The sequence below is a fragment of the Oncorhynchus masou genome, chromosome 14, assembly GCF_036934945.1.
Source record: "Oncorhynchus masou masou isolate Uvic2021 chromosome 14, UVic_Omas_1.1, whole genome shotgun sequence".
Classification (NCBI taxonomy): domain Eukaryota; kingdom Metazoa; phylum Chordata; class Actinopteri; order Salmoniformes; family Salmonidae; genus Oncorhynchus; species Oncorhynchus masou.
This window is the reverse complement of record NC_088225.1, coordinates 28,475,982-28,503,207: the sequence shown is the minus strand read 5'-3', so window position 1 is coordinate 28,503,207 and position 27,226 is coordinate 28,475,982. Positions and strand designations below refer to the sequence as shown.

The 27,226-nt window shown below is 43.0% G+C and overlaps 1 protein-coding gene across 5 annotated transcripts in view; it reads right to left on the bottom strand.

The window, feature by feature from the left end:
* Positions 1–819: 819 nt before the first annotated feature.
* The window catches only part of LOC135554688 (transcription factor MafG-like), a 36,252-nt gene continuing 9,845 nt past the window's right edge, over positions 820–27,226 (bottom strand). For 3 of the 5 annotated variants that reach the window (XM_064987108.1, XM_064987107.1, XM_064987111.1), the window contains exons 2-3: positions 3,465–3,537; positions 820–3,132 (exon numbers count right to left, since the gene is read on the bottom strand). In XM_064987108.1, coding sequence (XP_064843180.1) covers positions 2,677–3,132; positions 3,465–3,500 — 492 coding nt within the window. In that variant the 5' untranslated portion in view covers positions 3,501–3,537 and the 3' untranslated portion in view covers positions 820–2,676. Of the gene's footprint in view, positions 3,133–3,464; positions 3,538–18,548; positions 18,626–18,795; positions 18,839–26,826; positions 26,914–27,226 lie in introns of those variants that run through there. The other 2 variants (XM_064987110.1, XM_064987109.1) reach the window with 2 other exon arrangements.

Here is a 27,226-nt window from a genome sequence, read left to right as displayed (position 1 = left end):
CTGGCAGAGGATAGTTAGGTGAAGTTTATATTGGCTGTTTAAAGAAATTCGAACCATGGAATACAGTTTCTCCAGGCTCATATAGATATATTCACGGCAAGGAACCATCTGACATGAAGTTGTAAAATACCGAAAATATCCCATGTCATTACATAGATACTATCACCTTTTAAAGGTAAAACTGCTTACTAATAAATCCCTCTTACAGGGTCAGAAGACAGGGGTGACACTTGGCACCTAAGCAGCATTACTGGCAGCAGGTTGATCTTCCAGATCTTCATTTGGTGTCTGAACAAAAAGTCATTTTAGAAAAATTGTTAATGAGCGACTATCAACAACAAGTGCCATCCCTAACAGCTTCTTCTCAGGGCTGCAATGGTTTATTTTTAGGGCAAACTTGTTTTCTCCTGAGCAGAATAAGCTGGAGATTAGTGCATGTTTACCCTCACAAAAACCATGAACACAACCTGACAGTCAGGAGATGACCTGTTATTAGTCACCTGTATAAAGCTGCATGCTGAGCCTCCCTTCTCATAGTTAGAATGAGAAGGAGTTATTTATTCAAGGAGAGCTTTTACAATGCTTGTCTACACGGTAAGAGAGTGTCAAAGATTTTGATTTTGCTTCGTCTTTGAAAAAGTAAATTGTGAGGCTATTATCCCTTCGCAAATTGCAAGTAGTCCCCTTTGGTAAATGGATAAGACAATAACAGTTTAATCTAAATCAGAGGTGATGTTCCCCTGGAATTGAAACCAAAGAGAGGGGAGGAGGGCCACTTAACTGGGATTCAAAATGAACCAAGGGCCTTATCTTCCCCTATGCCTGCTCGGTCGACAGTAATAACATCGACAGTAATAACATCGCAATGACAAAACATTTGTGAATCACAGCTAGTGGAAGAGATATCACAGATGCCGATATAGATGAAGACAATAGATGATGTTTACACCAGCTATATTATCTCTATTACAGGGTCCTATAGAAAATACCACAGCATGACATCTATACAGTGAACAACACTGCCAACTGTCACTTACACACATCACGTCACGCACTACCCCACACGGTACGCGCCTAGTCACTACAAAAAGCTACCAGCCTTCAATAGTAAGCCACTTTTGGTACAATTGCAAAAAGGATATCACAGGTTTTTTTTGTTTGAAGTTTTCTTTTCCAGTGTTTCTATAAACAACGCCAGATGCTCGTCTATGCATCAATACAAATCAAGAACTCTAAGTCAACGACTTCTAGAATACGCACACGTTGACAATTAAACAGTAAAGCTTGTTGTGTGAATATTATTTAGGAATATGTGACCAGCCAGTTCACATGTTATTACATACGCACAAAAAAAACTACTTATTTACAAAACAGTTCCAACTTATTTACTCGATGGAGCACAAATTGAGTTTTAAATGATTTGAGGATAAAAAAAATTGTCCTCCCAAAGCATAATCATCACAAGATCTTGTAAAAACATTCTGCTTCTCAGATACTGGAGAAAGAAACAATCTTGTAATCCTGGAAGGGCATTGTCAACTCCAACATCACACCTATTATTATTATAATAATTATCATCCCATACCAGGCTATCCTATTATTTTGCAGATCAGATTGACTCATTCCACTTACATTAAACTATGTCACTTCCTATTTTTCAGTGCATGTGTGTATTATTGCATCTCCTGTTGGTAAAATTCTGTGGCAGGCTGACCTGAACCTAAATAAATGCTCAACTTAACAGAATTTCCTGTTTAGTTTTTTTGACCAACTAAAATCACATGAACTGGTCTGATGGGTGAGTTACTAGTCCTTACTGAAGGTTGCTCACAAGACATCAATACCATACAGTGCATTTCCCTCTTCTCATAGTCAGTGCATTCTAACAGGCCCAGGCTTGTTGCTTACTGCAATCACTCTTTCTCCACTTGTGATACGGAGAGGGGGCTAAGAACTTGAAGCATAATGCCAACCGGGTGTGGCTAGACTGTTGGTGGCTAGTAGTTATGAAAGAGTGCATTTCCACATCACAACCCTGTGTCGGGACGGAAAAGACTCAACGAGGGGCCATCTGTAGGAAACAAACAAACACTCAAACACTTAGTACCATGTACAGAAACACACATCTTCCAACACCAGATGGAGTGACATCAATTATGGATTGGGCTGCGTCGTACGACCTTCCTGGACTCACGTGACCTTTAACCTTTTGGAATCAGTATGTGAAAATCCACCATAGAGGAAGGATGTGTATAGTCCAGCGGAGGCTCATTGTAATGGCTGGAATGGAATTCATGGAACAGAGTCAAACATGTGCTTTCCATTTGTTTGATACCATTCTGTTTATTCCATTCCAGCCATTACAATGAGCCCGTCCTCCTATAGCTCCCCCCACCAGCCTCCTCTGGTGTATGTATTTCTGCTTGTACAGTGCCAAGGCAGAATGGAAGTATGGTTTATACTACTAAAGGCTGTCTGATAAGGGTTGGTGTGGCCTCTGCTGCTGGCCAATTGAAAGAGTGTTACTAGCTGGTACAAAGATCTGGGGGGGGGTGTTGTGTGTTCTGGCCCAAAAGACAAACAAGGGAACTAATCCTGTGCTCCATGATGATACACTGACTATAGTACATGTTGTTTCATTAGTCTGATAACTCTCCACGCCGCCCAGCCCCGATACTACGACCTGGCTCCCGTCTTGGACTTGATGATGGTGATGACGCTGGTGGCCGTGGCCACCTTCCCAGGGACCAGGGGCCCCATGACCCCCCGACCCCCTGGGGTTAAGGCAACGGCCGGGCTGCGCGCCACAGTCCTGGCGAAGCTCTGCAGGGCCTCGTACTTGGAGCGCAGCGAGTCCAGCTCCACCTTCATGGTGGCGTTCTCTGTGGCCAGCTTGTCCACCTCCAGCTGCAGCGCCGTCTTCTGCTTCTCTAGCTCCTCCTTCTGGGTGACCCGCTTGACGCGGCAGCTGGCGGCGTAGCCACGGTTCTTCAGGGTGCGCCTCCGCTGCTTGAGCTGCAGGATCTCGTCCTTGGTTAGGCCGCGGAGGTGAGCGTTGAGCTCCCGGACAGACATGGTCACCAGTTCGTCGTCCGTGAGGCTGGTTCCATTCTCCCCTGGCTCCTTCTTCACCTGAGAGGGAAGTGAAGGGGGGGATGATTTGATTCATTTTGAAGGTAAAACATTTTCAGTAAAAAGTACAAAGCCCAGAGGATAACTCATGAAAGCATTATACAGCAGTTATTTTCAATGTGGTCCAAAGAGCAGGGGAAAGGGAGGGGATGTGGTCAGGAGGAGGAGGAAGGGGGGACAAAGAGGGAGAAGGAGGAAGAGGGGTGATGACAAACAAACAAGTATGACTAGAGTACAGATGGTAAGAAGAACATACCTTTTCTCCCCACACTGACAGTGTAAGAGAGACAAAGGTTAAGGTAGGGGTCTATGTACTTCTTTGGTTAGTTTACCTTCAAGGCTTTGTTTCCCTTGTTTGTAGTAGTCATGCCACGAGAGCCGCTTCCAACGACACCACTTGTTGGTCTGTGGAAGAGAAGAACTTCAATAAGAATCCATATAGCCAGAGGAGAAGAACAGTGAGGTTTCACATCAAATAGAGAAGAACAGGAAAGGTGTTCAAAATAATCTCTTCCTCTAACTCAGAATCCAATGGAGGAAAAGGTCATTGAGAAGGGACCTTGGAAATTCTCTAATACGGTTGAGAAAGAATGGAGGAGATTGTGCAGAATAGAGGAAAGGCAAATTGTGACGGAGCCAATCGTTTTCAGAGATGGAGCAGAGACTTCAGCTCTTCCTCTAAAAGTAACAGGCAGGCCAATCAGTAACAGGCAGGCCAATCATTTGTGCAACTGTGAACTAAAGGACAGTTGGCATTTGACGGTTTGGCACAACTACAGCAGTAGCGACTGTCACTTTGATTTATTAGAAAACAAAACCATCAGTGGGGAACTTCCTCCACGAGCCAGCAGGCAGGAAACACCTCAACTGATAAAGTCCCCATCTTACTGTATGTACCTCAGACTACTACCTCAGACAAACAGCTCTAACACACACACACACACACACACACACACACACACACACACACACACACAGAGAGAGAACCTACTGTATGTAACCGGTCCTGACACCTCGGACTAACAGCTCTAACACACACACACTTTAGAACGAACTCAGTCTGGGGAAAATTTTTAAAACACATGTAAAAGACAAGCGTTTATTATTCAACAAGTTCAGGTAGTCCATCCCCGTTTGGTGACTGATGAATAAAAGATGACTGGGGAGGGAAACTGTATTCTAGTTAAGTCCATCCTATTCAACTATTACTGTACATATACTATTCTAACCTACGTATTCTTCAAATAAAAGATATATTCTATCCACAGTGTCTATACATCCCATCACACACACATACAGCGCATTCTGAAAGTATTCAGGCTCCTTGACTTTCTCAACATTTTGTTACATTACAGCCTTATTCTAAACTGGATTCAAAATATTAAAAAATCCTCAATCTACACAAAATACCCCATAATGCTAAAGCGAAAACAGGTTTTTAGAATTGTTTGCAACTTTTTTTTAATTAAAAAACAGAAATACCTTATTTACTTAAGTATTCAGACCCTTTGCTATGATACTCGAAATTGAGGCCAGGTGCATCCTGTATCCATTTATCATCATTGATGTTTCTACAACTTGATTGGAGTCCATCTGTGGTCAATTTAAATGGTTAAATGATCGGACAGGATTTGGAAAGGCACACACCTGTCTATATAAGGTCCCATGTTAACAGTGCATGTCAGATCCAAAACCAAGCAATGAGGTTGAAGAAATTGTCCGTAGAGCTCCGAGACAGGCTTGTGTCGAGGCACAGATCTGGAGAAGGTTACCGAAACATTTCTGCAGCATTGAAGGTCCCTAAGAACAACGTGGCCTCCATTCTTAAATGGGCCTTTGTCAGGGAGATGACCAAGAACCCAATGGTCACTGACAGAGCTCCAGAGTTCCTCTGTGGAGATGGGAGAGCCGTCCAAAAATGACAACCATCTCTGCAGCACTCCACCAAATCAGGCCTTTATGGTAGAGTGGCCAGACGGAAGCCACCACTCAGTAAAAGGCATATGGACAGCCAGCTTGGTTTGCCAAAAGGCACCTAAAGGACTCTCAAGATTCTCTGGCCTGATGAAACTAAGATTACACTCTTTGGCCTGAATGCCAAGCGTCATGTCTGGAAGAAACCTGGCACAATCCCTACGTTGAAGCATGGCGGTGGTAGCATCGTGCCGTGCGGATGTTTTTCAGCGGCAGGGACTGGGAGACTAGTCAGGATCGGGGGAAAGAGAAGAAATGGGAGAAACTCTCCAAATACAAGTGTGCCAAGCGTCATATCCAAGAAGACTCAAGGCAGTAATCACTGCCAAAGGTGAGAGTGCTAGCCTACTGGTGGTGAAGAGATAGAAGACAAAGAAGAAAAGCAGGAATCCATAGGAACAGAATATTACCTGTAGTCGGGTTGCAAAGAGTCAGAAACTTTCCGGGAAATTTTCCATGGGAATTTAAGCCCTGGAATTTTGCATAAATTATATATATTTTTTAAGTCAGCTTATAACAGTGAACCTTTGTGGGATATACATTAGGCAATTCCAGATCTTGTGGCATATTTTGGTTAAACTATCCCCAATTCAATGGAATTGAAACCCTCTGCATGCACAGTGCATTCTTCCATCACATGTACAGCTGATTCTCAATATCTTGCACACAAATAAGATGCTATTGAGTCCACACTAATACACTGTCTGAGCCAAGGACTACATGCTTTCTGGTAAGTTCTGATGACAATACTGTATGGGGTGAATATATTTTATGACATATATTGTTTTTTTGTTAACTAGTAAATAGTAGCCTACAGCAAAGTGTGTTCAAATAATTTCTAACTTGTGAACAATTTCTGCTAGCTAGTTTTTGCTACCATGTGGGTTTTAGCTTGCTTGAGCCTGCTGAGGAGTGTTAATTCACCTGTTTCCATACACATTTTATTTTAAACAACTCCTTTTGTAAGATAAAATATTTATCTAACTGCTTAACTATTTATCTACATGGAATTGAAGTTGTTTTTTTCCTCATTTTTTTCTAATCTTCACAGGAAAATGCCACAGGCACTATCTGATGTGTGGAAACATTTGCCTGCAGCTAATGTAGAAGGAAAAGCTGAGAACATTTGCAAATACTGTGCCAAATCATATGTGAAGAAAGCAACAAATATGCTGTAACTCACTTTAGGCGTAGTGGGTGCGGAGTCAGGTGCAGGAAGCACAAGGTAGAGAACAATGTTTTATGCCGGCACAGAGAAAAATCACGGCAATACCGGGCGCACATACGAGACCGGCCCAAAACCAGGACCCAACCCGTCCGGAGGAAAAACAAAGGGAAACGCACCACCACAAACATACACAGAGGACAAATAAGCCCGCACAAAGAGCAGGCAGGCCTTCCCGGCTTAAATAGGCCAACTAAAAACCTAAACAAGAAACAGGTGAAACCAATAAGACAAAACCAACAGAAAAGTGAAACGGGATCGGTGGCAGCTAGTAGACCGGTGACGACGACCGCCGAGCGCCGCCCGAACGAGAAGAGGAGCCACCTTCGGTGGGAGTCGTGACAGATGCAGAATGATCTGGCCAAGTGCATTAAGTTCCCTCAGCAATCACAACAAGCAACCTCTGACAAAAGTCCCTCACTTCTATTCAAGGTGAAAATTATGAATGAGGCACCTTATCGATAGCAATAGCTTATGGTCCTCCTGGAAAAATATTTTTTTTGACTCAATGGAGGAATGTAGTCAGATAAATGCTGATGAATGTCTTGCTTGAGCTGTGTATGCAACTGGTTCACCTCTGATGCTCACAGGCAATGTGTATTGGAAGAGATTTCTGAATGTTCTTCGCCCAGCATACACCCCTCCAACCAGACATGCTTTATCTACTCATTTGCTGGATGCAGAGTTCAACAGAGTTCAAGTGAAGGTCAAGCAAATCGTACAGAAAGCAGACTGTATTGCAATCATCTCTGATGGGTGGTCGAATGTTTGTGGGCAAGGAATAATTAACTACATCTCCTCCACCCCTCAACCAGTATTCTACAAGAGCACAGGCACAAGGGACAACAGGCACACCAGTCTCTACATTGCAGATGAGCTGAAGGCCGTCATCAATGATCTTGGACCACAGAAGGTATTTGCACTGGTGACAGACCAAGCAGCCTTCATTTTCGCTGCATTGTCTAAAGTGGAGGAGTCCTACCCTCACATCACACCCATTGGCTGTGCTGCTCATGCATTGAATCTACTTCTCAAGGACATCATGGCACTGAAAACAATGGATACACTCTACAAGAGAGCCAAGGAAATGGTTAGGTATGTGAAGGGTCATTTTATTTTTATTTTGACATTTTTACCTTTATTTTACTAGGCAAGTCAGTTCAAAGCAAATTCTTATTTTCAATGACGGCCTAGGAACAGTGGGTTAACTGCCTGTTCAGAACGACAGATTTGTACCTTGTCAGCTCGGGGATTTGAACTTGCAACCTTTCGGTTACCAGTCCAATGCTCTAACCACTAGGCTACCCTGCCGCCCCATCAAGTTATATCAGCAATCTACCTCACCAAGCAAAGTGAGAAGAATAAGAGCACCGCATTGAAGCTGCCCAGCAACACCTGTTGGGGTGGTGTTGTCACCGTGTTTTACAGTATCCTGGAGGGAAAGGAGTCTCTCCGAGAAATGGTCATATCAGTCTACCAATATGACAGCCCCATCAAGAGGAACCTCCTGGATGATGCATTTTGGGAGAGAGTGGTAAGCAGCCCGAAACCTATAGCAGTAGCCATTGCATGGATTGAGGAAGACAAAGCCATCCTGTCTGATGATGACTCTGCTTGTAGATGAAAGAGAATAAATCCGTACTGCCCTGCCCACTTCATTGTTGCTCCAAACTGCAGATCTGAAATGCATCAAAAAGCGTGAACACTTCTGCCTGAAGCCCATACACACCACAGCGTACATGTTGGACCCCAAGTATGCTGGCAAGAGCAACCTGTCTGGTGCATAGATCAAAAGGCCTATGGTGTCGTCTAGAGGTCGATCGATTATGATTTTTCAACGCCGATACAGATTATTGGAGGACCCAAAAAAGCCGATACCGATTAATCGTTCGATTTTTTATCATTTTTATTTGTAATAATGACAATTACAACAATACTGAATGAACACTTATTTTAACTTAATATAATAGATCAATAAAAATCTATTTAGCCTCAAATAAATAATGAAACATGTTCAATTTGGTTTAAATAATGAAAAAATTAAGTGTTGGAGAAGAAAGTAAAAGTGCAATATGTGCCATGTAAAAAAGCTAACATTTAAGTTCCTTGCTCAGAACATGAGAACATATGAAAGCTGGTGGCTCCTTTTAACATGAGACTTCAATATTCCAAGGTAAGAGGTTTTAGGTTGTAGTTAATATAGTATTTATAGGACTATTTCTCTCTATACCATTTGTATTTCATATTCCTTTGACTATTGGATGTTCTTATAGGCACTTTAGTATTGCCAGTGTAACAGTATATCTTCCGACCCTCTCCTCGCCCCTACCTGGACTCGAACCAGGAACACATCAACAACAGCCACCCTCGAATCGTTACCCATCGCTCCACAAAATCCACGGCCCTTGCAGAGCAAGGGGAACAACTACCCCAAGTCTCAGAGCGAGTGACGTTTGAAACACTATTAGCGCACACCCCGCTAACTAGATAGCCATTTCACATCGGTTACACCAGCCTAATCTCGGGAGTTGATAGGCTTGAAATCATAAACAGCTCAATGCTTGAAGCATTGCAAAGAGCTGCTGGCAAAAACACATGAAAATGCTGTTTGAATGAATGCTTACAAGCTTGCTGCTGCCTACCACAGCTCAGTCAGACTGCTCTATCAAATATCAAATCATAGACTTAATTATAACATAATAACACACAGAAATACGAGCCTTTGGTCATTAATAGGGTCAAATCCGGAAAACTATCATTTTGAAAACAAAACGTTTATTATTTCAGTGAAATACGGAACCGTTCCGTATTTTATTTAACGGGTGGAATCCCTAAGTCTAAATATTGCTGTTACATTGTACAACCGTCAATGTCATAATTACGTAAAATTCTGGCAAATTAATTCGCAACGAGCCAGGCAGCCCAAACCGTTGCATATACCATGACTCTGCGTGCAATGAACGCAAGAGAAGTGACACAATTTCACCTGGTTAATATTACCTGCTAACCTGGATTTCTTTTAGCTAAATATGCAAGTTTAAAAATATATACTTCTGTGTATTGATTTTAAGAAAGGCCCCATCCCGTGTCTATGTGACTAAGGTCAGGCTCATTAGCATAACGATTGTGCTTTTTCTGAAAATGCGCAAATAAAATTAAATCATCCCCCGTTTGCTCTCAAGTTGGCTGTCTTTGTTAAAGAAATAGTCATCTCAGATTTTCAAAATATGCTTTTGAACCAAACTGCTGCATATAATTCTGTTGCAAGAGAATGACACAATTTACCTAGTTAAAAGAAATTCATGTTAGCATGTAGCACGCATATTTTCACTAAATATGCAGATTTAAAAAAATATTTACTTTGTGTTTTGATTTTTCAACTTCTTAAGCCACATACCAAATGCAGCATTTTCCTGACTTTTGGATAAATAGCGTGCCCAATTTCAACTTCCTGCTACTCATGCCAAAAATATAAGATATGCATATTATTAGTAGATTTGGATAGAAAACACTGAAGTTTCTAAAACTGTTTGAATCATGTCTGTGAGTATAACAGAACTTATGGAATCAAAACCCAAGGACTAATCATTCAGATTTTTTTTTCTTGAGGTCTCTGTCTGTTCAGTGAGTTCTCATGGAAAAATACTTCAAAGGCACATGTTTGCAGTTCCTACCAATTCCACTGGATGTCACCAGTCTTTGGAATTTGGTTGAGGTTATTCTTCCAACGATGTGCAATGAAGAAATGCTGCAGATATCTAGGAACTGGGAAACACTGTTGGTTTGTTGTCTTCCAGTATTTAGATCACAAAGATAGACCTCAAAAATCTTCAATTTGATCCAATTTATTAACTTTTAAAAATACCTAAAGTGGTATTACAAAACTGGTGTGAAATGTTTTGGCAAAGTTTACAGGTAACATTTGAGATATTTTGCAGTATTTCTGGAAGCACGTGGATCAAAGGATTTTCAGAATTAATCAAACAAAAAATATCTTGGACCAAAAATTGTGATGTTTATGGGACATATTGAGTGTTAACAAAGGCATTGGTGTCTATGGTAAGGCATGATTTATATTTTATTTCTTTTTGTGTATGCGCCTTTGGGTTAAATCATCCACTGTTTTGTTTACTGTTGTGCTATCATCAGATAATAGTCTTATGCTTTCTGCCGAAAAGCCTTTTTCAAATCTGACATGTTGGCCTGATTCAAGAGAAGTGTAGCTTTAATTTATCTTACATGTTGATTTAATGAAATTAGATTTTTATATAATTTTATTTGAATTTGCAGGTTTAAAAATATGTACTTTTCCCCTGTTTTGTCCCCTATACTAGAAGGTTAAGAAAGGCATTGATGTTTATGGTTAGGTAAACGTTGGAGCAACGACAGTCCTTTTTCCTGCGAATGCGCAAAATATTATATGCATAGGACACGCTAGATAAACTAGTAATATCATCAACCATGTGTAGTTAACAGTGATTATGATTGATTGATAAAAGATAAGTTTAATGCTAGCTAGCAACATACCTTGGCTTCTTACTGCATTTGCGTAACAGGCAGGCACCTCATGGAGTGCAATGAGAGGCAGATGGTGAGAGCGTATAATAGAACTTATGGTTGCAAGAAATCCCCGAGCTGACAATCAAAATCAGTCGTTTTTTTTTTTTAGGTCTGTTAACCCAGTGAGTTCTCATTGGGAAACGATAATTCAAATAAGAATGTTTGCTTAAACTGACTTGCCTACTGGATTAACCAGTCTTTGGAATTTGGTGAGGTTATTCCTTTTGCAATGAAAAGTACGGATATCTAGGAACTGGGTAAACAAGATTTGTTTTGTTCCTGTATTTAACACAGATAGACCCGTCTTCAATTTGATAATTTATTAACTTTTAAAAAAACCTAAAGTGTCCAGTATTACAAAACTGGTGTGAAATGTTTTGGCGTGAGCTTCAGGCAAAACCAAGATGACTTGGCATCAAAAGGACCAGGAAATTGTGATGACAATGGATTTTGGAGGCTCTGTCTTTCATGATCTCCTTAAATGGCTGTGAAGGCATGATTTAATTTTATTTCTGCGTTTTCTGTCGCCCCAAGGTGTTGAAATATGCTACTCTATTTGTTTACGGTTGGAAGATTGACCATAAGAGATAATAGCACGTATCCGCCCGGTGTCCTGCGCCGAAAGCCTTTTTAAAATCTGACATATTTTTCCATGATTCACAACGAGTGTAGCTTTAATTTAGTATCTTACACGTGTGATTTAATGAAAGTTAGATATTTAAAAAATTTTATTTGAATTGATTCCAAACAACGTTTGGCATTTGTCCCCTATACTAGAGAGGTTAATCCGAAAGGCATTGATGTTTATGGTTAGGTACAGGCGTTGTAGAAAACGGAACGATTTCTCCTTTTTCACACAGACGCTTTCAGGAAACACTGCGCATTTGGTATGTGGCTGGGAGTCTCCTCATTGAAAACATCAGATAAACTAGTAATATCATCAACCATGTGTAAATGATTTTATTTATTGATTGATAAGAAAATGTTTAATGCTAGCTAGCAAAATGCTTGCTAGCTTACTGCATTTCTTAACAAATTAGGCTTTCTATGGAGTGCAATGAGAGGCAGATGGTGAAAATCTGAGAATAGTTAACTGTAAGGTTGCAAGATTGAATCAAAGCTGACAATTTTAAAATCAGTCGATTTTTCCCCAGTTAACCCACCATTCCTAGGCCTGAATGAAAATAAGAATGTGATCTTAAATGGGGAGTTTCCTAGTTAAATAAAGGTGTAAAAAAATGTCCAAAAATACCGATTTCCAATTGTTATGAAAACTTGAAATCGGCCCTAGTTAAATCGGCCCTAATTAATCGGTCAATCCGATTAATCGGTCGACCTCTAGTGTCATCACCACCCTGTCTCGCCACCTTGGCCTGGATGAGGGCAAGGATCTTGGCAGTCTGGCGAAGTATACTTCCAAGCAAGGGCTTTGGGATGGAGATGCAATATGGCAGTCGTGCCAACATATCTCAGCCACCTGGTGGAAGAGACTGTGGATCTGAGGCTCTTTCACCTGTTGCCTCCATCATCCTCCAAATCCCACCAACATCAGCCGCCTCAGAGCGCAACTGGTCCTTGTTTGGGAACACACACACCAGAGCACACAACAGGCTGACCAATACAAGGGTTGAGAAATTGGTGGCCATCCGGGAATTTTTTGGGCTTTTTGAGCATGACCTCAGAGTCTGATTTTCAAGAGGTGGACATTGAGGAGGTCCAAGGAGAAGACATGGAAGCTTGAGAGGAAGACAACCCAAAGCTTTAGTCTATAAACTATCATTTTACAGATGTATGTTGAAAACGTTTCTGGGAGATGCGATGGATCATTGGGGATCATTCAATATTCCCTTTCTTTTGTTTTTCAGTGAAATCATCCCATGTGAACAGTTGACTCATTTAATTAAAGTTCAATTCGTAACTGAATAGTTTTTTTCTTTTCTGTTGAAAGGATTTGAATAATTTGCAATTATGTCTACTTGTGATAAGGTAAAAGGTTTCTGTTTCTATGTGATATGGTAAATATATCCAATGCAAAAAACATAATTTAAATGCTATTAATATTAATTTACATATATTTCTGTTAATTCCCATGGAAAATTTCCACCTATGAATATTCCCCAAAATGTGCAACCCATCTGTAGTATTCCGGAACCCCTTCCAGCTGAGCTGGTCCACGGTTAGTGTGAGCCTTGTCACAGTGTCAGAGGGTAGCAGAACACACACTTGTGACTGAGTAGAGCAGTGGCCCTTGACGACCTGCTTTACTCAACACAGAGAAAAAGCTGTGTCAGCACCACGGCATGCCGAACACACACACACACACACACACACACTATAAGCTCATTTACACAGGGTGTGTGAGAGTAGCGCTTGGCTGTGTGTGTGTGTACGTGTAATTGTGATGGCTAACACCTCAGTTTTGCAAATAGCTGTAAATATGTGAGACGAAGCGTGAGAGGATGTGTAGACTACACACAGCAGAGACGATGGAGAAACAGAAAAAGACAGAAAGAGAGATGAGTAGTCGTTCTGAAGTGGGGCCAAGACGTTGCCATGGCAACAACAGGGTGGGGGGTGAGTGGGAGGCTACAGGTGGAAACGACAGCTCACCTGAGCCAAACGGGATGAGACGGGCCACTTGTTAAAAATGACCTGGATATGACACCATCACACAGGCAGTGGAGGAATGGAACACAGGGTCACATTGTGGCTCGCATTCTTGATGCTTCCCTTTCAAATACCTGCATGGAATAGCCTAACAGTGTTCTCTCTCCACTAGCTAGTAGGCCAACTCCTAACAGTGTTCTCTCTCTAGTAGGCCAACTCTAACAGTGTTCTCTCTCCGCTAGCTTCTCTCTCTCTCCGCTAGCTAGTAGGCTAACTCCTAACAGTGTTCTCTCTCTCTCCACTAGCTAGTAGGCCAACTAACCCCTAACAGTGTTCTCTCTCTCCGCTAGCTAGTAGGCTAACAGTGTTCTCCTCTCTCCACTAGCTAGTAGGCCAACCCTAACAGTGTTCTCTCTCTCCAAGCAGTGGCCAACTTAACAGTGTTCTCTCTCTCCCACTAGCTAGTAGGCCAACAGTGTTCTCTAACCAACTGTGTCTCTCTCTCTCCGCTAGCTAGTAGGCCAACTCCTAACAGTGTTCTCTGTTCTCTCTCTCCGCTAGCTAGTAGGCCAACTCCTAACAGTGTTCTCTCTCTCTCTCTCTGCTAGCTAACAGTAGGCTAACCCCTAACAGTGTTCTCTCTCTCCTCCCAGTGTTCTCTCTCTCTGCTAGCTAGTAGGCTAGCTAGTAGGCTAACCCTAACAGTGTTCTCTCTCTCTCTAGCTCTCTCTCCTAGCTAGTAGGCTAACCCCTAACAGTGTTCTAACTAGTAGGCCAACTAACAGTGTTCTCTCTCTCCGCTAGCTAGTAGGCTAACCCCTAACAGTGTTCTCTCTCTCCCACTAGCTAGTAGGCCAACTCCTAACAGTGTTCTCTCTCTCTCTCCGCTAACAACCCCTAACAGTGTTCTCTCTCTCCGCTAGCTAGTAGGCCAACCCCTAACAGTGTTCTCTCTCTCTCCGCTAGCTAGTAGGCCAACAGTGTTCCTAACAGTGTTCTAACAGTGTTCTCTCTCTCTCCACTAGCTAGTAGGCTAACCCTAACAGTGTTCTCTAGTAGGCCAACTCCTAACAGTGTTCTCTCTCTCCGCTAGCTAGTAGGCTAACCCCTAACAGCTAGCTAGTAGGCTAACCCCTAACAGTGTTCTCTCTCTCCGCTAGCTAGTAGGCTAACCCCTAACAGTGTTCTCTCTCTCTCTCTCTCTCTCCGCTAGCTAGTAGGCCAACTCCTAACAGTGTTCTCTCTCTCCGCTAGCTAGTAGGCCAACTCCTAACAGTGTTCTCTCTCTCCGCTAGCTAGTAGGCTAACCCCTAACAGTGTTCTCTCTCTCCGCTAGCTAGTAGGCTAACCCCTAACAGTGTTCTCTCTCTCTCTCCGCTAGCTAGTAGGCCAACTCCTAACAGTGTTCTCTCTCGCTCTCCGCTAGCTAGTAGGCCAACTCCTAACAGTGTTCTCTCTCCGCTAGCTAGTAGGCTAACCCCTAACATTCCATTCTATAATCAGTAGAAATAGATAAGGTGTATTTCCATCTATAAATAATAGACAGTAACAAAGACACACACCAGTAGTTCCACTACTGAGTTCCTACCAGGAAGTCTTTCAAAATACTAAAGAGATAATGAGATATAGAAATATGATTAGGGTTGCAAAGGGTCGGAAACTTTCCCAAAATGTTCAATGGGAAGACAAGCCCTGGAATGTTGCTTAAATTCATCAACAACAAAAAAAGTTAGCTTATAACAGTTAACCTTTTTTGTGAGATACACATAAGGCAATTCTACAGAAAGTTTCCACCTCTGAATATTCCCCAAAATGTGGAAGCCTAAATATGATGCACAGATAGACTAATGGATGATGAGAGACAGTCAAGTAGCCTACAGTCCTAGTCTCACTGGCCCAGGGTACCTTCTCTTTACAGCTGGTGTAGCTTGGCTGTACTAGTAGGGTTAGTGATGAGACTTAAAGTGAAAGGCTGCCACATCTACAATCTGTGTCCTTTTGCACAGGTAACATTGTTCAAAAGCAGAGAACAGAGCAGAATTGCCTTGATGGCAACACAAGTGGACAACTAATGTCGGCCAGGTTTCCAAGTTGAGGAGAATTTCGTGACACAGCTGTGCAGGGTGACAGGCCAGCACTTCGTTCAGCCACACAGCTGCAGGGTGACAGGCCAGGACCTCGTTCAGCCACACAGCCTTGCAGGGTGACATGCCAGCACATCATTCAGTCACACAGCTGCAAGTTGGCAGTGAATTTGAAAAATGTATGGAATAATTCCACGAAAACTGGCCGGCTAGCATATAGTGCAGAAAAATTATTCAAATTCATTTGACACAACATCTTCACACAGCACTGGCAAACCATGGTTGACCAACTCCTTGACCAAAATGGCTGACCTTAATACCCTGTCATAAGAAGGTTCATGTCCAATCTAGTATTCTAATTCCATTGGTCCAAATGACCTAACATGGTAGCACAAAAAAAGGTGTGTGCGCATGTGCACACACACACACACACACACACACACACACACACACACACACACACACACACACACAATTCCACTAGCAGGTGCACACAAAAGACAGCAAGTGATTGGACTGGGACTAGGCAGCAACCTTGCATCTGACAGGTTCACCCTCTAACATTCACAGCAGAGGACGGAGCAGCGGGCACCGACGTCCTCCTCACACACAGATGTATTACCTCCCATAAACGATTTCACCTCGTGTGTAGGCCAAGAGAACGGAGGCAGAGCCACGGTTCAGGAGTAGGGATGGGGGTGGCGGGGTAGGGGAGGGACGGATGGGGGACACGGAGCGTCTTATGTAGGCGCACGATGCATTTTTATGAATCGCCCTAGAAGAATGCTGACAAAACCAGAGCTGATTGCTTGTTGCTCGTAGAGGAGAGACATCACACCCACAGGAAATGGAAAGCGCTGAGTGTGGCCGCTCAACCCCAGTGAAAGGAGGAGAAAAAGAGATTGGGGGAGGAGAGACAGAGACACTGAGCAGAGGAGCGAGAGAGAGAGACTGAGGAATAAACAGCCTTGTGAAAAATGCACTCTCAACACATTTGGAGGAACTGAAAAGAAGATAAAAACCCTGATCTCAGCAAGGACCGACCAAGGAGCCAATTAGGACAGTTAAAGAAGTTGAACTAGCACGACCAGAGCCATCGCATATATCCCAAATGGCACCCTATTCCCCATGTAGTGCACTACTTTTGACTAGGTCCCATAGGGCTCAGTTCAAAAGGAGTGCACTATATAGGGAATAGGGTGCTATTTGGAACACCACCAGTCCTTCCAAACATCCATCAAGACTGTCTGCTCCTCCCTAAATCTCATCATCTCTGCATCGTATGATCACTTCTGTGACAGGATTTCCTCTGCCTGCACACGTTCCAACAGCTCCTACAGGAATCACAACCACGCTTTGTAGGTTGTTTGGGAATTGCACCTGTACCTGTCCCTTTAGCTGCAATGGGAGTTATTTTGGTAGCTTGGGCCGCTCTCACACCAGAGAGCAGCATGGACACACACTGCACACCCTTGGGTAGGACTGACTGTGCGTCCGTCATGCTATCCATATGCTAGTCATGTAGAAATTACCTATTTTTTTTAGCTTGAAGTTCAGATTGCAACTTCTCTATTTTGCGCTCTGATGTCTGGGACTTCACAGTGGTATCAAGCATATTAGTCGCTAGTTTGCTGTGTCGCAATTTGCCCCCGGAGTAAAAACACAACAAGCTCTAGAATTTGCTTCTTAAATTTTTTGCCAATATATTGTCTAATCGAATCTAATGTAAGACCATGCTTGACTTTTTGGATCAAATTATTAATATGAGATGATTGCCATAAGTCAAACATATTAATTTCTTGCATGTTCGTCATCACGTAAGCTACATATTTTGTTACATAAATCTGTGAATGTAATGGCATAAAGTGAAATTTTGTCAAAAATGAAAGCATGTTGTGTTCCTTTGCCTCGCTTCGCAGTAAACAACTATCAAGCAGTGGTCCTGCAGTTGCAGTGCATCCTCACATACTTGACATTCGCTAACCTAGCATGGATCTCAAAGTCACGACTCATCACTGGGTCTCGGATTCACTTTAGATGTCCACACTCACCAACAATGACATTTGGTAGTTCATTACAGCAGGCTTTTCGCATAGTTTTAGCATCACTGTAAAGCAGATTTTAAAACAAATGTATAGCCAGAGCACTGTGTTTCCTAAGCTACAGATCCTGCTAACTTTACAGCAGCAGAGGGAGCATGTTGAAGGAGGAAGGAGATGGAGTCACAGATTAAGGTAGAGAAACATTTGTTCATAATAGTCCATTTACACTAGAGATCGATCGATTAATCGGAATGTCCGATTAATTAGGGCCGATTTCAAGTTTTCATAACAATCAGTATTTTTGGACACCGATTTGGCCAGGTTTTTTTTTTTACACCTTTAATAAATCTTTATTTAACTAAGCAAATCAGTTAAGAACACATTCTTATTTCAATGACGGCCTAGGAACGGTGGGTTAACTGCCTTGTACAGGGGCAGAACGACAGATTTTCAAATTGTCAGCTCGGGGGATCCAAACTTGCAACCTTACAGTTAACTCGTCCAACGCAATAACGACATGCCTCTCTCTCTCATTGCACTCCACAAGGAGACTGCCTGTTACGCAAATGCAGTAAGCCAAGGTAAGTTGCTAGCTAGTTAAACTTATCTTATAAAAAACAATCAATCATAATCACTAGTTAACTACACATGGTTGATGATATTACTAGATATTATCTAGCGTGTCCTGCGTTGCATATAATCTGACTGAGCATACAAGGATACAAGTATCTAAGTATCTAAGTATCTGACTGAGCGGTGGTAGGCAGAAGCAGGTGCGTAAACATTCATTCAAACAGCACTTTTGGGCGTTTTGCCAGCAGCTCTTCATTGTGAGTCAAGCAACTCCCAAGATGAGGCTGGTGTAACCGAAGTGAAATGGCTGGCTAGTTAGCGCGCGCTAATAGCGTTTCAAACATCACTCACTCTGAGACTTGGTGTGGTTGTTTCCCTTGCTCTGCATGGGTAATGCTGCTTCGAGGGTGGCTGTTGTCGATGTGTTCCTGTTCGAGCCCAGGGAGGAGCGAGGAGAGGGACGGAAGCTATACTGTTACACTGGCAATACTAAAGTGCCTATAAGAACATCCAATAGTCAAAGGTTAATGAAATACAAATGGTATAGAGGGAAATAGTCCTATAATTCTTATTATAACTACAACCGAAAACTTCTTACCTGGGAATATTGAAGACTCAGGTTAAAAGGAACCACCAGCTTTCAAATGTTCTCATGTTCTGAGCAAGGAACTTAAACATTAGCTTTCTTACATGGCACATATTGCACATTTACTTTCTTCTCCAACACTTTGTTTTTGCATTATTTAAACCAAATTGAACACGTTTCATTATTTATTTGAGGCTAAATTGATTTTATTGATGTATTATATAAGTTAAAATAAGTGTTCATTCAGTATTGTTGTAATTGTCATTATTACAAATAAATAAAATAAAAATCGTCCGATTAATCGGTATCAGCTTTTTTGGTCCTCCAATAATCATCTAATTTACACTACTGCTAATGGGTATATTATATATATTTTATATAAAAAGTAATACAAATATTTTCTAAAATGTATTAGATTAGGGCCATGTTGATAATGTATTAGGGCCATGTTGATAAACCTACAGAGGCCAGCGAGGGGTGTAAGGGGGTCGGCCATGTTGATAAACCTACAGAGGCCAGCGAGTGGTGTAAGGGGGTCGGCCATGTTGATAAACCTACAGAGGCCAGCGAGTGTGTGATATGTTGATAAACCTACAGAGGCCAGCGAGTGGTGTAAGGGGGTCGGCCATGTTGATAAACCTACAGAGGCCAGCGAGGGGTGTAAGGGGGTCGGCCATGTTGATAAACCTACAGAGGCCAGCGAGGTTGATAAACCTACAGAGGCCAGCGAGGGGGTCGGCCATGTTGATAAACCTACAGAGGACAGAGAGGGGTGTAAGGGGGTCGGCCATGTTGATAAACCTACAGAGGCCAGCGAGGGGCGTAAGGGGGTCGGCCATGTTGATAAACCTACAGAGGCCAGCGAGTGGCCCTACAGAGGCCAGCGAGTGGTGTAAGGCGGTCGGCCATGTTGATAAACCTACAGAGGACAGCGAGTGGTGTAAGGGGGTAGGCCATGTTGATAAACCTACAGAGGCCAACAGAGGACAGCGAGTGGTGTAAGGGGGTAGGCCATGTTGATAAACCTACAGAGGCCAGCGAGTGGTGTAAGGGGGTCGGCCATGTTGATAAACCTACAGAGGCCAGCGAGTGGCGTAAGGGGGTCGGCCATGTTGATAAACCTACAGAGGACAGAGAGTGGTGTAAGGCGGTCGGCCATGTTGATAAACCTACAGAGGACAGCGAGTGGTGTAAGGGGGTAGGCCATGTTGATAAACCTACAGAGGCCAGCGAGTGGCGTAAGGGGGTCGGCCATGTTGATAAACCTACAGAGGACAGAGAGTGGTGTGAGGGGGTCGGCCATGTTGATAAACCTACAGAGGACAGAGAGTGGTGTGAGGGGGTCGGCCATGTTGATAAACCTACAGAGGACAGAGACTGGTGTGAGGGGGTCGGCCATATTGATAAACCTGATGAGAAAGAGTCCCAATTCTTTGTCCTTTTTCTAGATGTGTGCACTTGCACACTCCCCGTCATGTATTTAAAAGCATATGATTGGTGTAAGCATTGGCAGGAGTGAGTTTCCACCATTGTTAGGCTAAAACAAGTGTACACTTTGGGAGAAGGGTGGAGAATCGGGACACAGCCATAAATAAATGTTGATGAGACATGATTGGTCCCCTGTCCATCTGGCATTTATCCCCATGCCTTTAACAATATCATCCCTTTGTAGGTGTGGCCTGGTTACAGGGACTCTTCAGGGGTGTGCCGAGGCGGAGCGCCATCAGCTGGGAGAGGGGCTTTGTTCAAGGAGCTATTGGTTACCCTACACAGTATCTAGCCTACACCATGGCGCCCTTGATGAAAATGTATCACTGTCATTCCCTGTGTGTGTGTGTGTGTGTGTGTGTGTGTGTGTGTGTGTGTGTGTGTGTGTGTGTGTGTGTGTGTGTGTGTGTATATACGCACGCGTCGCTCAACACATGTGTGCGCATGTGTGTTATAGTGAGTCAGCTGTATGTACATACAGTATGTTGTGTGTATAACTGTCCATGGAAAAATATATATCTATATATATTGGTCGACCGAGAGTTGTCTGTTCTATTAACCAAATTGATTGGTAGAAATTGTGAAACGTGTTTTGTTCCAAATATAGGCACATTCTGTGTTTTAATCAGATCAACAACAGTATATGCACAGAGCTTGTCTGATGCTTTAAGCGCACTGTTTGATTAAAATCATTAAGACACAAATGACTAGAGGGAGTTTAACTGCAATTGATTTGATTGTGCTCAGACTTGCTGCGCTGTGTTAAAACAAAGAAAAAAGGACAGCGTGTGACTAGCACCCATCGTCTCTCTCCTCCACGCTGCAGCACCACTACAGAACTTCAGTGTTTATCATGATGTTCATGTTGCTGAAACATAATTACAGCCATCTGACTGACAAGTTCTGTTACCGAAATCCCTCATTTGTTTAAGGAAAAACATTCCCTACTCCCTCAACCCTTGCTCTTTTTACATGACACACGTATGCGTCGCATGCACGTGACCAATAGGGTCTGACCTATAGCATATCATAATCACATCAATACATTGTTTATAAACAAACTCCGAACATGTGACAGCAATATGGATGCAGAGGACGTGACAAAAACTGGAAACGGGAATGTTTACTGGTTGCTTAGGACATAAAAGGAGAAGTCAGATTTGTGGGGTAAATGTGATGAGTTGTAGAAAACACCGAAGATCAAGAACAATAAGGTGAGGAGCCAGCGCCTAACAGGTGTAGTAAGATTACAATATAATTTATCTGACCATTTGGAACAATGTAAACACTAAATAAATAAGCGTACCAGAGAGTCTGTTGTAACGTTAAGGTTTTTTTGTAAAGCCTTTATGACGGCAAAGACTGAAAAACTGTCGCATTCATTCGTGAATGCAATTTACGAAATGGAAGGTTGATTTATTGTTTAAGCGAATTATTCAAGGGTCGCTTGAACTTTTTTTTGTTACGAAAATGCTTGGATTGCATTTGAAATCATGAATGACTCATATGCTGTGTGATGACATGAACGGATAAATGACTGATACCTATAGAAGGCCTATAAGTTATGGCATTTTGGCCTACAGCTCGATGGTGGTTATACAAGGCTGCTATACTAAGCCTACTAATGATAACATGACTTTGGTCAGATACACATGGTTAGCAGATGTTATTGCGACAGCCCGACAGGATGCTCTCAACTGTGCATCTGTAAAAGTTTGTGAGGTGTTTTTACAAGACAAATTTTTTCAGCCTCTGGGGCCCTGGGACCCCACAAGGGTGCGTTCTCAAATTAAACAACTTCTTTGCTCGCTTAGAGGACAATACAGTGCCACTGACATGGCCCGCTACCAAAGTCTGTGGGCTCTCCTTCTCCGTGGCCAACGTGAGTAAAAAATTTAAACGTGTTAACCCTCGTAAGGCTTCCGGCCCAGACAGCATCCCTAGCCGCGTCCTCAGAGCAAGCGCAGACCAGCTGGCTGGTGTGTTTACGGACATAATCAATCCCTATCCCAGTCTGCTGTGCCCACATGCTTCAAGATGGCCACCATTGTTCCTGTTCCCAAGAAAGCAAAGGTAACTGAGCTAAATGACTACCGCCCCGTAGCACTCACTTCCGTCATCATGAAGTGCTTTGAGAGACTAGTTAAGGGCCATATCACCTCCACCCTACCTGATACCCTAGACCCACTCCAAGAGGTCTACAGACGACGCAATTGCCTTCACACTGCCCTATCCCATCTGGACAAGAGGAATACCTATGTAAGGATGCTGTTCATTGACTATAGCTCAGCATTCAAATCAAATCAAATCAAATAGCTCAGCATTCAACACCATAGTACCCTCCAAGCTCATCATTAGTACCCTCCAAGCTCATCATTTTTCTGAAAATGTGTTAAGTGTTTAACCTCTCTGAGCACGGAACCCGGTAGCGGGCTGAAATTCCACAACATACGGTGATCGCTACATAAATAGTCATATTAAACATTCATGAAAATACAAGTGTCTCACATGTATCATCTGTTTGCAATCCCAATGCTCATTGTTGCACAATTAATGATCTTTTGTTTGGTCAAATCCGTTTTTATAGCCTAACACGAAACATTTTGTGAACCGCTTGTGTCGTGAATTCAGTCTCATTCCATTTTCGACGACACATTCCAGGTAAATAACCCACACAGAACGTGACTTTTCCAGTCATGTTTGGTTTCATTGTAATCAACTGGTTTGTTTGTTACACAACCAAAGCTGATGGGCCATTTCGCAGGACGTATTGACTGAAATAAACTGATTTGAAGATAACAAGTAATGACATCACAATGCACCAATGATATGACCACTGTTTTGTTGATTGACTGTTTTTTAACCCAATGACCACTGATCGTCTTGAAATCGAGCTGGGTAGATAGCCAATGAGCTGAGGTAAACGGCAGTATGCAATGGTTGTGTGTTGGAAGACCAACCCATGTCGTAAACTCCAGCGTAAAGAGAGTCATTCGCTATTGAAGTTTTATTCCGGAAGGAGCTACGCATTTTACGCACAGCGTTGTGTTGGTAAACGTGCAGATTCAGCTGTTTATATATCAATCAGTATGGCGACTAAGTCAAGGAAAGCTAAATCTAAGTCTAGATATACAGATGTACACACAATTTTAGAAGAAATTGATCGAAAAAGTGAGACAGAGATTGTTGTAGGACGATTCATTTAGCGATTCCCAAGTGGAGGAATATTTTTGGAACGGAGGGGACACCGTTTTAGCCACTGTGTATAATCTGTAACGTGCATCCAGAAGAGGAACAATGTCACCGTTTTGGACTGGTAAGTTCTTCTCATGCTAATGCCCTTGTTTGAAATTAATAATATAAAATATTATTTGGGATTTTTTTAAATTTTAGAAGCAATATATAAAGATGTAATGTCATGAAATATGAGATGCGTGTGTCTGCCACCCAACCCACATGAAATAGCCTATTTGAGGCTGTTGAGGGGAGGGCAGGCCCACAACAATGGTCAAAGTGAAATGGAGACAGTAGATACAGCTGGTCTGTCATAATATAATAGAGACAGTAGATCTAGCTGAAATGTCATAAAAAAAGATACAGTAGATGTAGCAGGTCTATAATAATATATTAAACCTTGTGTTCCCTATACTCTATATACAGTGCCTTGCGAAAGTATTCGGCCCCCTTGAACTTTGCGACTTTTTGCCACATTTCAGGCTTCAAACATAAAGATATAAAACTGTAAAAAAATTGGGCGTGCAAAATTATTCAGCCCCCTTAAGTTAATACTTTGTAGCGCCACCTTTTGCTGCGATTACAGCTGTAAGTCGCTTGGGGTATGTCTCTATCAGTTTTGCACATCTAGAGACTGACAGAGCTCTGACAGAGCTCCTCTGTGGAGATGGGAGAACCTTCCAGAAGGACAACCATTTATGCAGCACTCCACCAATCAGGCCATTATGGTAGAGTAGCCAGACGGAAGCCACTCTTCAGTAAAAGACACATGACAGCCCGCTTGGGAGTTTTCCAAAAGGCACCTAAAGGACTCTCAGACCATAAGAAACAATATTCTCTAGTTTGATGAAACCAAAATTGAACTCTTTGGCCTGAATGCAAAGCATCACGTCTGGAGGAAACCTGGCACCGCTCATCACCTAGCCAATACAATCCCTACGCTGAAGCACGGTGGTGGCAGCATCATACCTAGTCAGATCAAGGGAAAGATGAACAGAGCAAAGTACAGAGAGATCCTTGATGAAAACCTGCTCCAGAGTGTTCAGGACCTCAGACTGGGGCAAAGGTTCACCTTCCAATGCAGGAGTGGCTTTGGGACAAGTCACTGAATGTTCTTGAGTGGCCCAGCCAGAGCCTGGACTTGAACCCGATCAAACATCTCTGGAAAGAGCTGAAAACATCTGTGCAGCGACGCTTCCCATTTAACCTGACATAACTTGAGGATCTCCAGAGAAGAATGAGACTAACTCACCAAATACAGGTATGCCAAGCTTGTACCCAAGAATAATCAAGGCTGTATTCGCTGCCAAAGATGCTTCAACAAAGTACTGAGTAAAGGGTCTGAATACTTATGTAAAAATTTGATATTTCAGTTTAAAATGTTTAATACATTTGCAAAAATGTCTAAAAAACAGTTTTTTATTGTCATTATGGGTAGTGTATGTAGATTGTTTTTTTTAATCAAAGTCATCAATTTTAGAATAATGCTGTTTGTGTTTCCCCGCTCCTCACTTAACAGCACATGCCTTAACTGTTTTCCTCAACACCAATATGCTGGTTAACTTTGCTATCATACACATAGCAACATGGTCTAGGAAAAGGCGCCAATTCAACAGCGCACTGAAGTTTCAGAACCGCTGACAGTGACCACTATCCAATGAGGGAGAAAGCGCAGTCGTTTTTGTCTTGCACCATTGTTCTTATCTAACCATTTACAATTTCAGTAGCAAATGTCTTAGTGATGGACTGTGCCATCTCCACTTCCTCCACAATGGAGTAGTCCACTCGGACAGGCGTGAATCAGACAGGTGTCTTGTACACCATGAAATTATAATTTTTTGCTTCTGCTCGACTAAAAACTTCTGCTCGACCAACAGCATATAGACCAAACATTAGACTAAATGTGATCAGCCCTAGTTGTGTGTCCATTGAGCAGGGAGGGAGGTGGGGTTGAGGGTTAGGGAGGTGGGGTTGAGGGTTAGGGAGGTGGGGTTGAGGGTTGAGGGTTAGGGAGGGAGGTGGGGTTGAGGGTTCGGGAGGGAGGGAGGTGGGGTTGAGGGTTAGGGAGGGAGGGAGGTGGGGTTGAGGGTTAGGGAAGGAGGTGGGGTGGGGTTGAGGGTTAGGGAGGGAGGGAGGGAGGTGGGGTTAAGGGTTAGGGAGGGAGGTGGGGTTGAGGGTTAGGGAGGGAGGTGGGGTTGAAGGTTAGGGAGGGAGGGAGGTGGGGTTGAGGGTTAGGGAGGGAGGGAGGTGGGGTTAAGGGTTAGGGAGGGAGGGAGGGAGGTGGGGTTGAGGGTTAGGGAGGGAGGTGGGGATACGGTTGAGAGGTTGGGGGAAAGCCACGCCTTCCACTTGACAGCAGTGTAACAAGATTATCAGGGCTGTAAGAGCAAACAAAAACCTGCAGCAACCCGCTTTGGAATCCAGATTACAGCAGCACCTCCCTCTCTGAATACTAAGCGACACTGAGGGGGACTATCATAATGGGGGCGCGTGCTTTGTTCAGATGCTGAGAGAAGACGTTATTCGTAATAGGCCTATAGAGACTCAGCCGACGGACTCACCAACACACACACAAAAATATTCACTACAGAAACATGCACACAGACACATTGTATTAAAACAAACAGATGACTCACTAAAAACACACAATTCCTGCACACAAACATTACATGCACACCCACCCACCCAATGATTTAGCCTGTCACTGCTGATTCCTGAAAGGAAGCGTGGCGGCGCTAGGCATCGGCAGCTCCCTAATGAAGTGGATAAACTAGGCAGTGGAGGTGCATGCTGATGAAAGACCAACAACCAGCGCCACAACAGACCAACAGCCAGCGAACGACACAGCTACAGAGGCAGTAAAGGTCTGAGAAATGAACAGCCATCTTAAATGATAGGTTAAATAATGATTCTCCACACCTAGGTAATAAGATCCCCTGCTTAAATTCATGCTTGTAGATACTTTAAAAGGTAGACTCATATGACGTAGATGCAAAGTAGACAGTGGGTCAATTTCAAAAACAAGTAAGAACGTTGAAGCGCAACGCTAAATTTGACCTCTTTTGGTCCAGATGCTTCCCCACTGTGTGAGAGCTTGCAAGTCTTGCATCTCACAATATCTATGGTGCTGCTTGTGGCAACGTAATTTCAGTGAGTCTACCTTTAAGATATAATTATCTCACCTGCTTAAATTCATGCTCCACACTGAAGATAAAATTATATTGCACCTGGCAGCTTAAAAATCATGCTTCTCCGCATCAAACTTAAAATAAATCTCACCTGGACAAAATCATGCATTAAGACAAGATGAAATGATCTCACCCGTTTAAAACCCCTGCTTCTCCAGCATGTGTACACTAGGCCTAGACCATGTGGTCTGCGCCACCACATTACTGGTTTTGTTCCTCCCGTACGTCCTCTAAAGCACTCACACAATGCATCTGCAGGTTACCACAAGCAGCAGGAAGAACAGAGACTATTGCAGCGCGATGCAAGAAGATGCACTCACACAATGTAACGGGTAGTTGACACTATGCTGCAACAAGGTGATAGCTGCCAGACAACAGCAGCAGAGGAGTTTAGCCTCGCGCTGCAGGAGTCTGTCCGGTACTACTGTTTAGAGAGACACTGACTTTTCCTTTAAGTAGAGTCAACACTACATGCCACCAGTTCCACTCCCTCCCTCCTTTGAAGAAAATTAGAAGATATTCTGACCTAATCA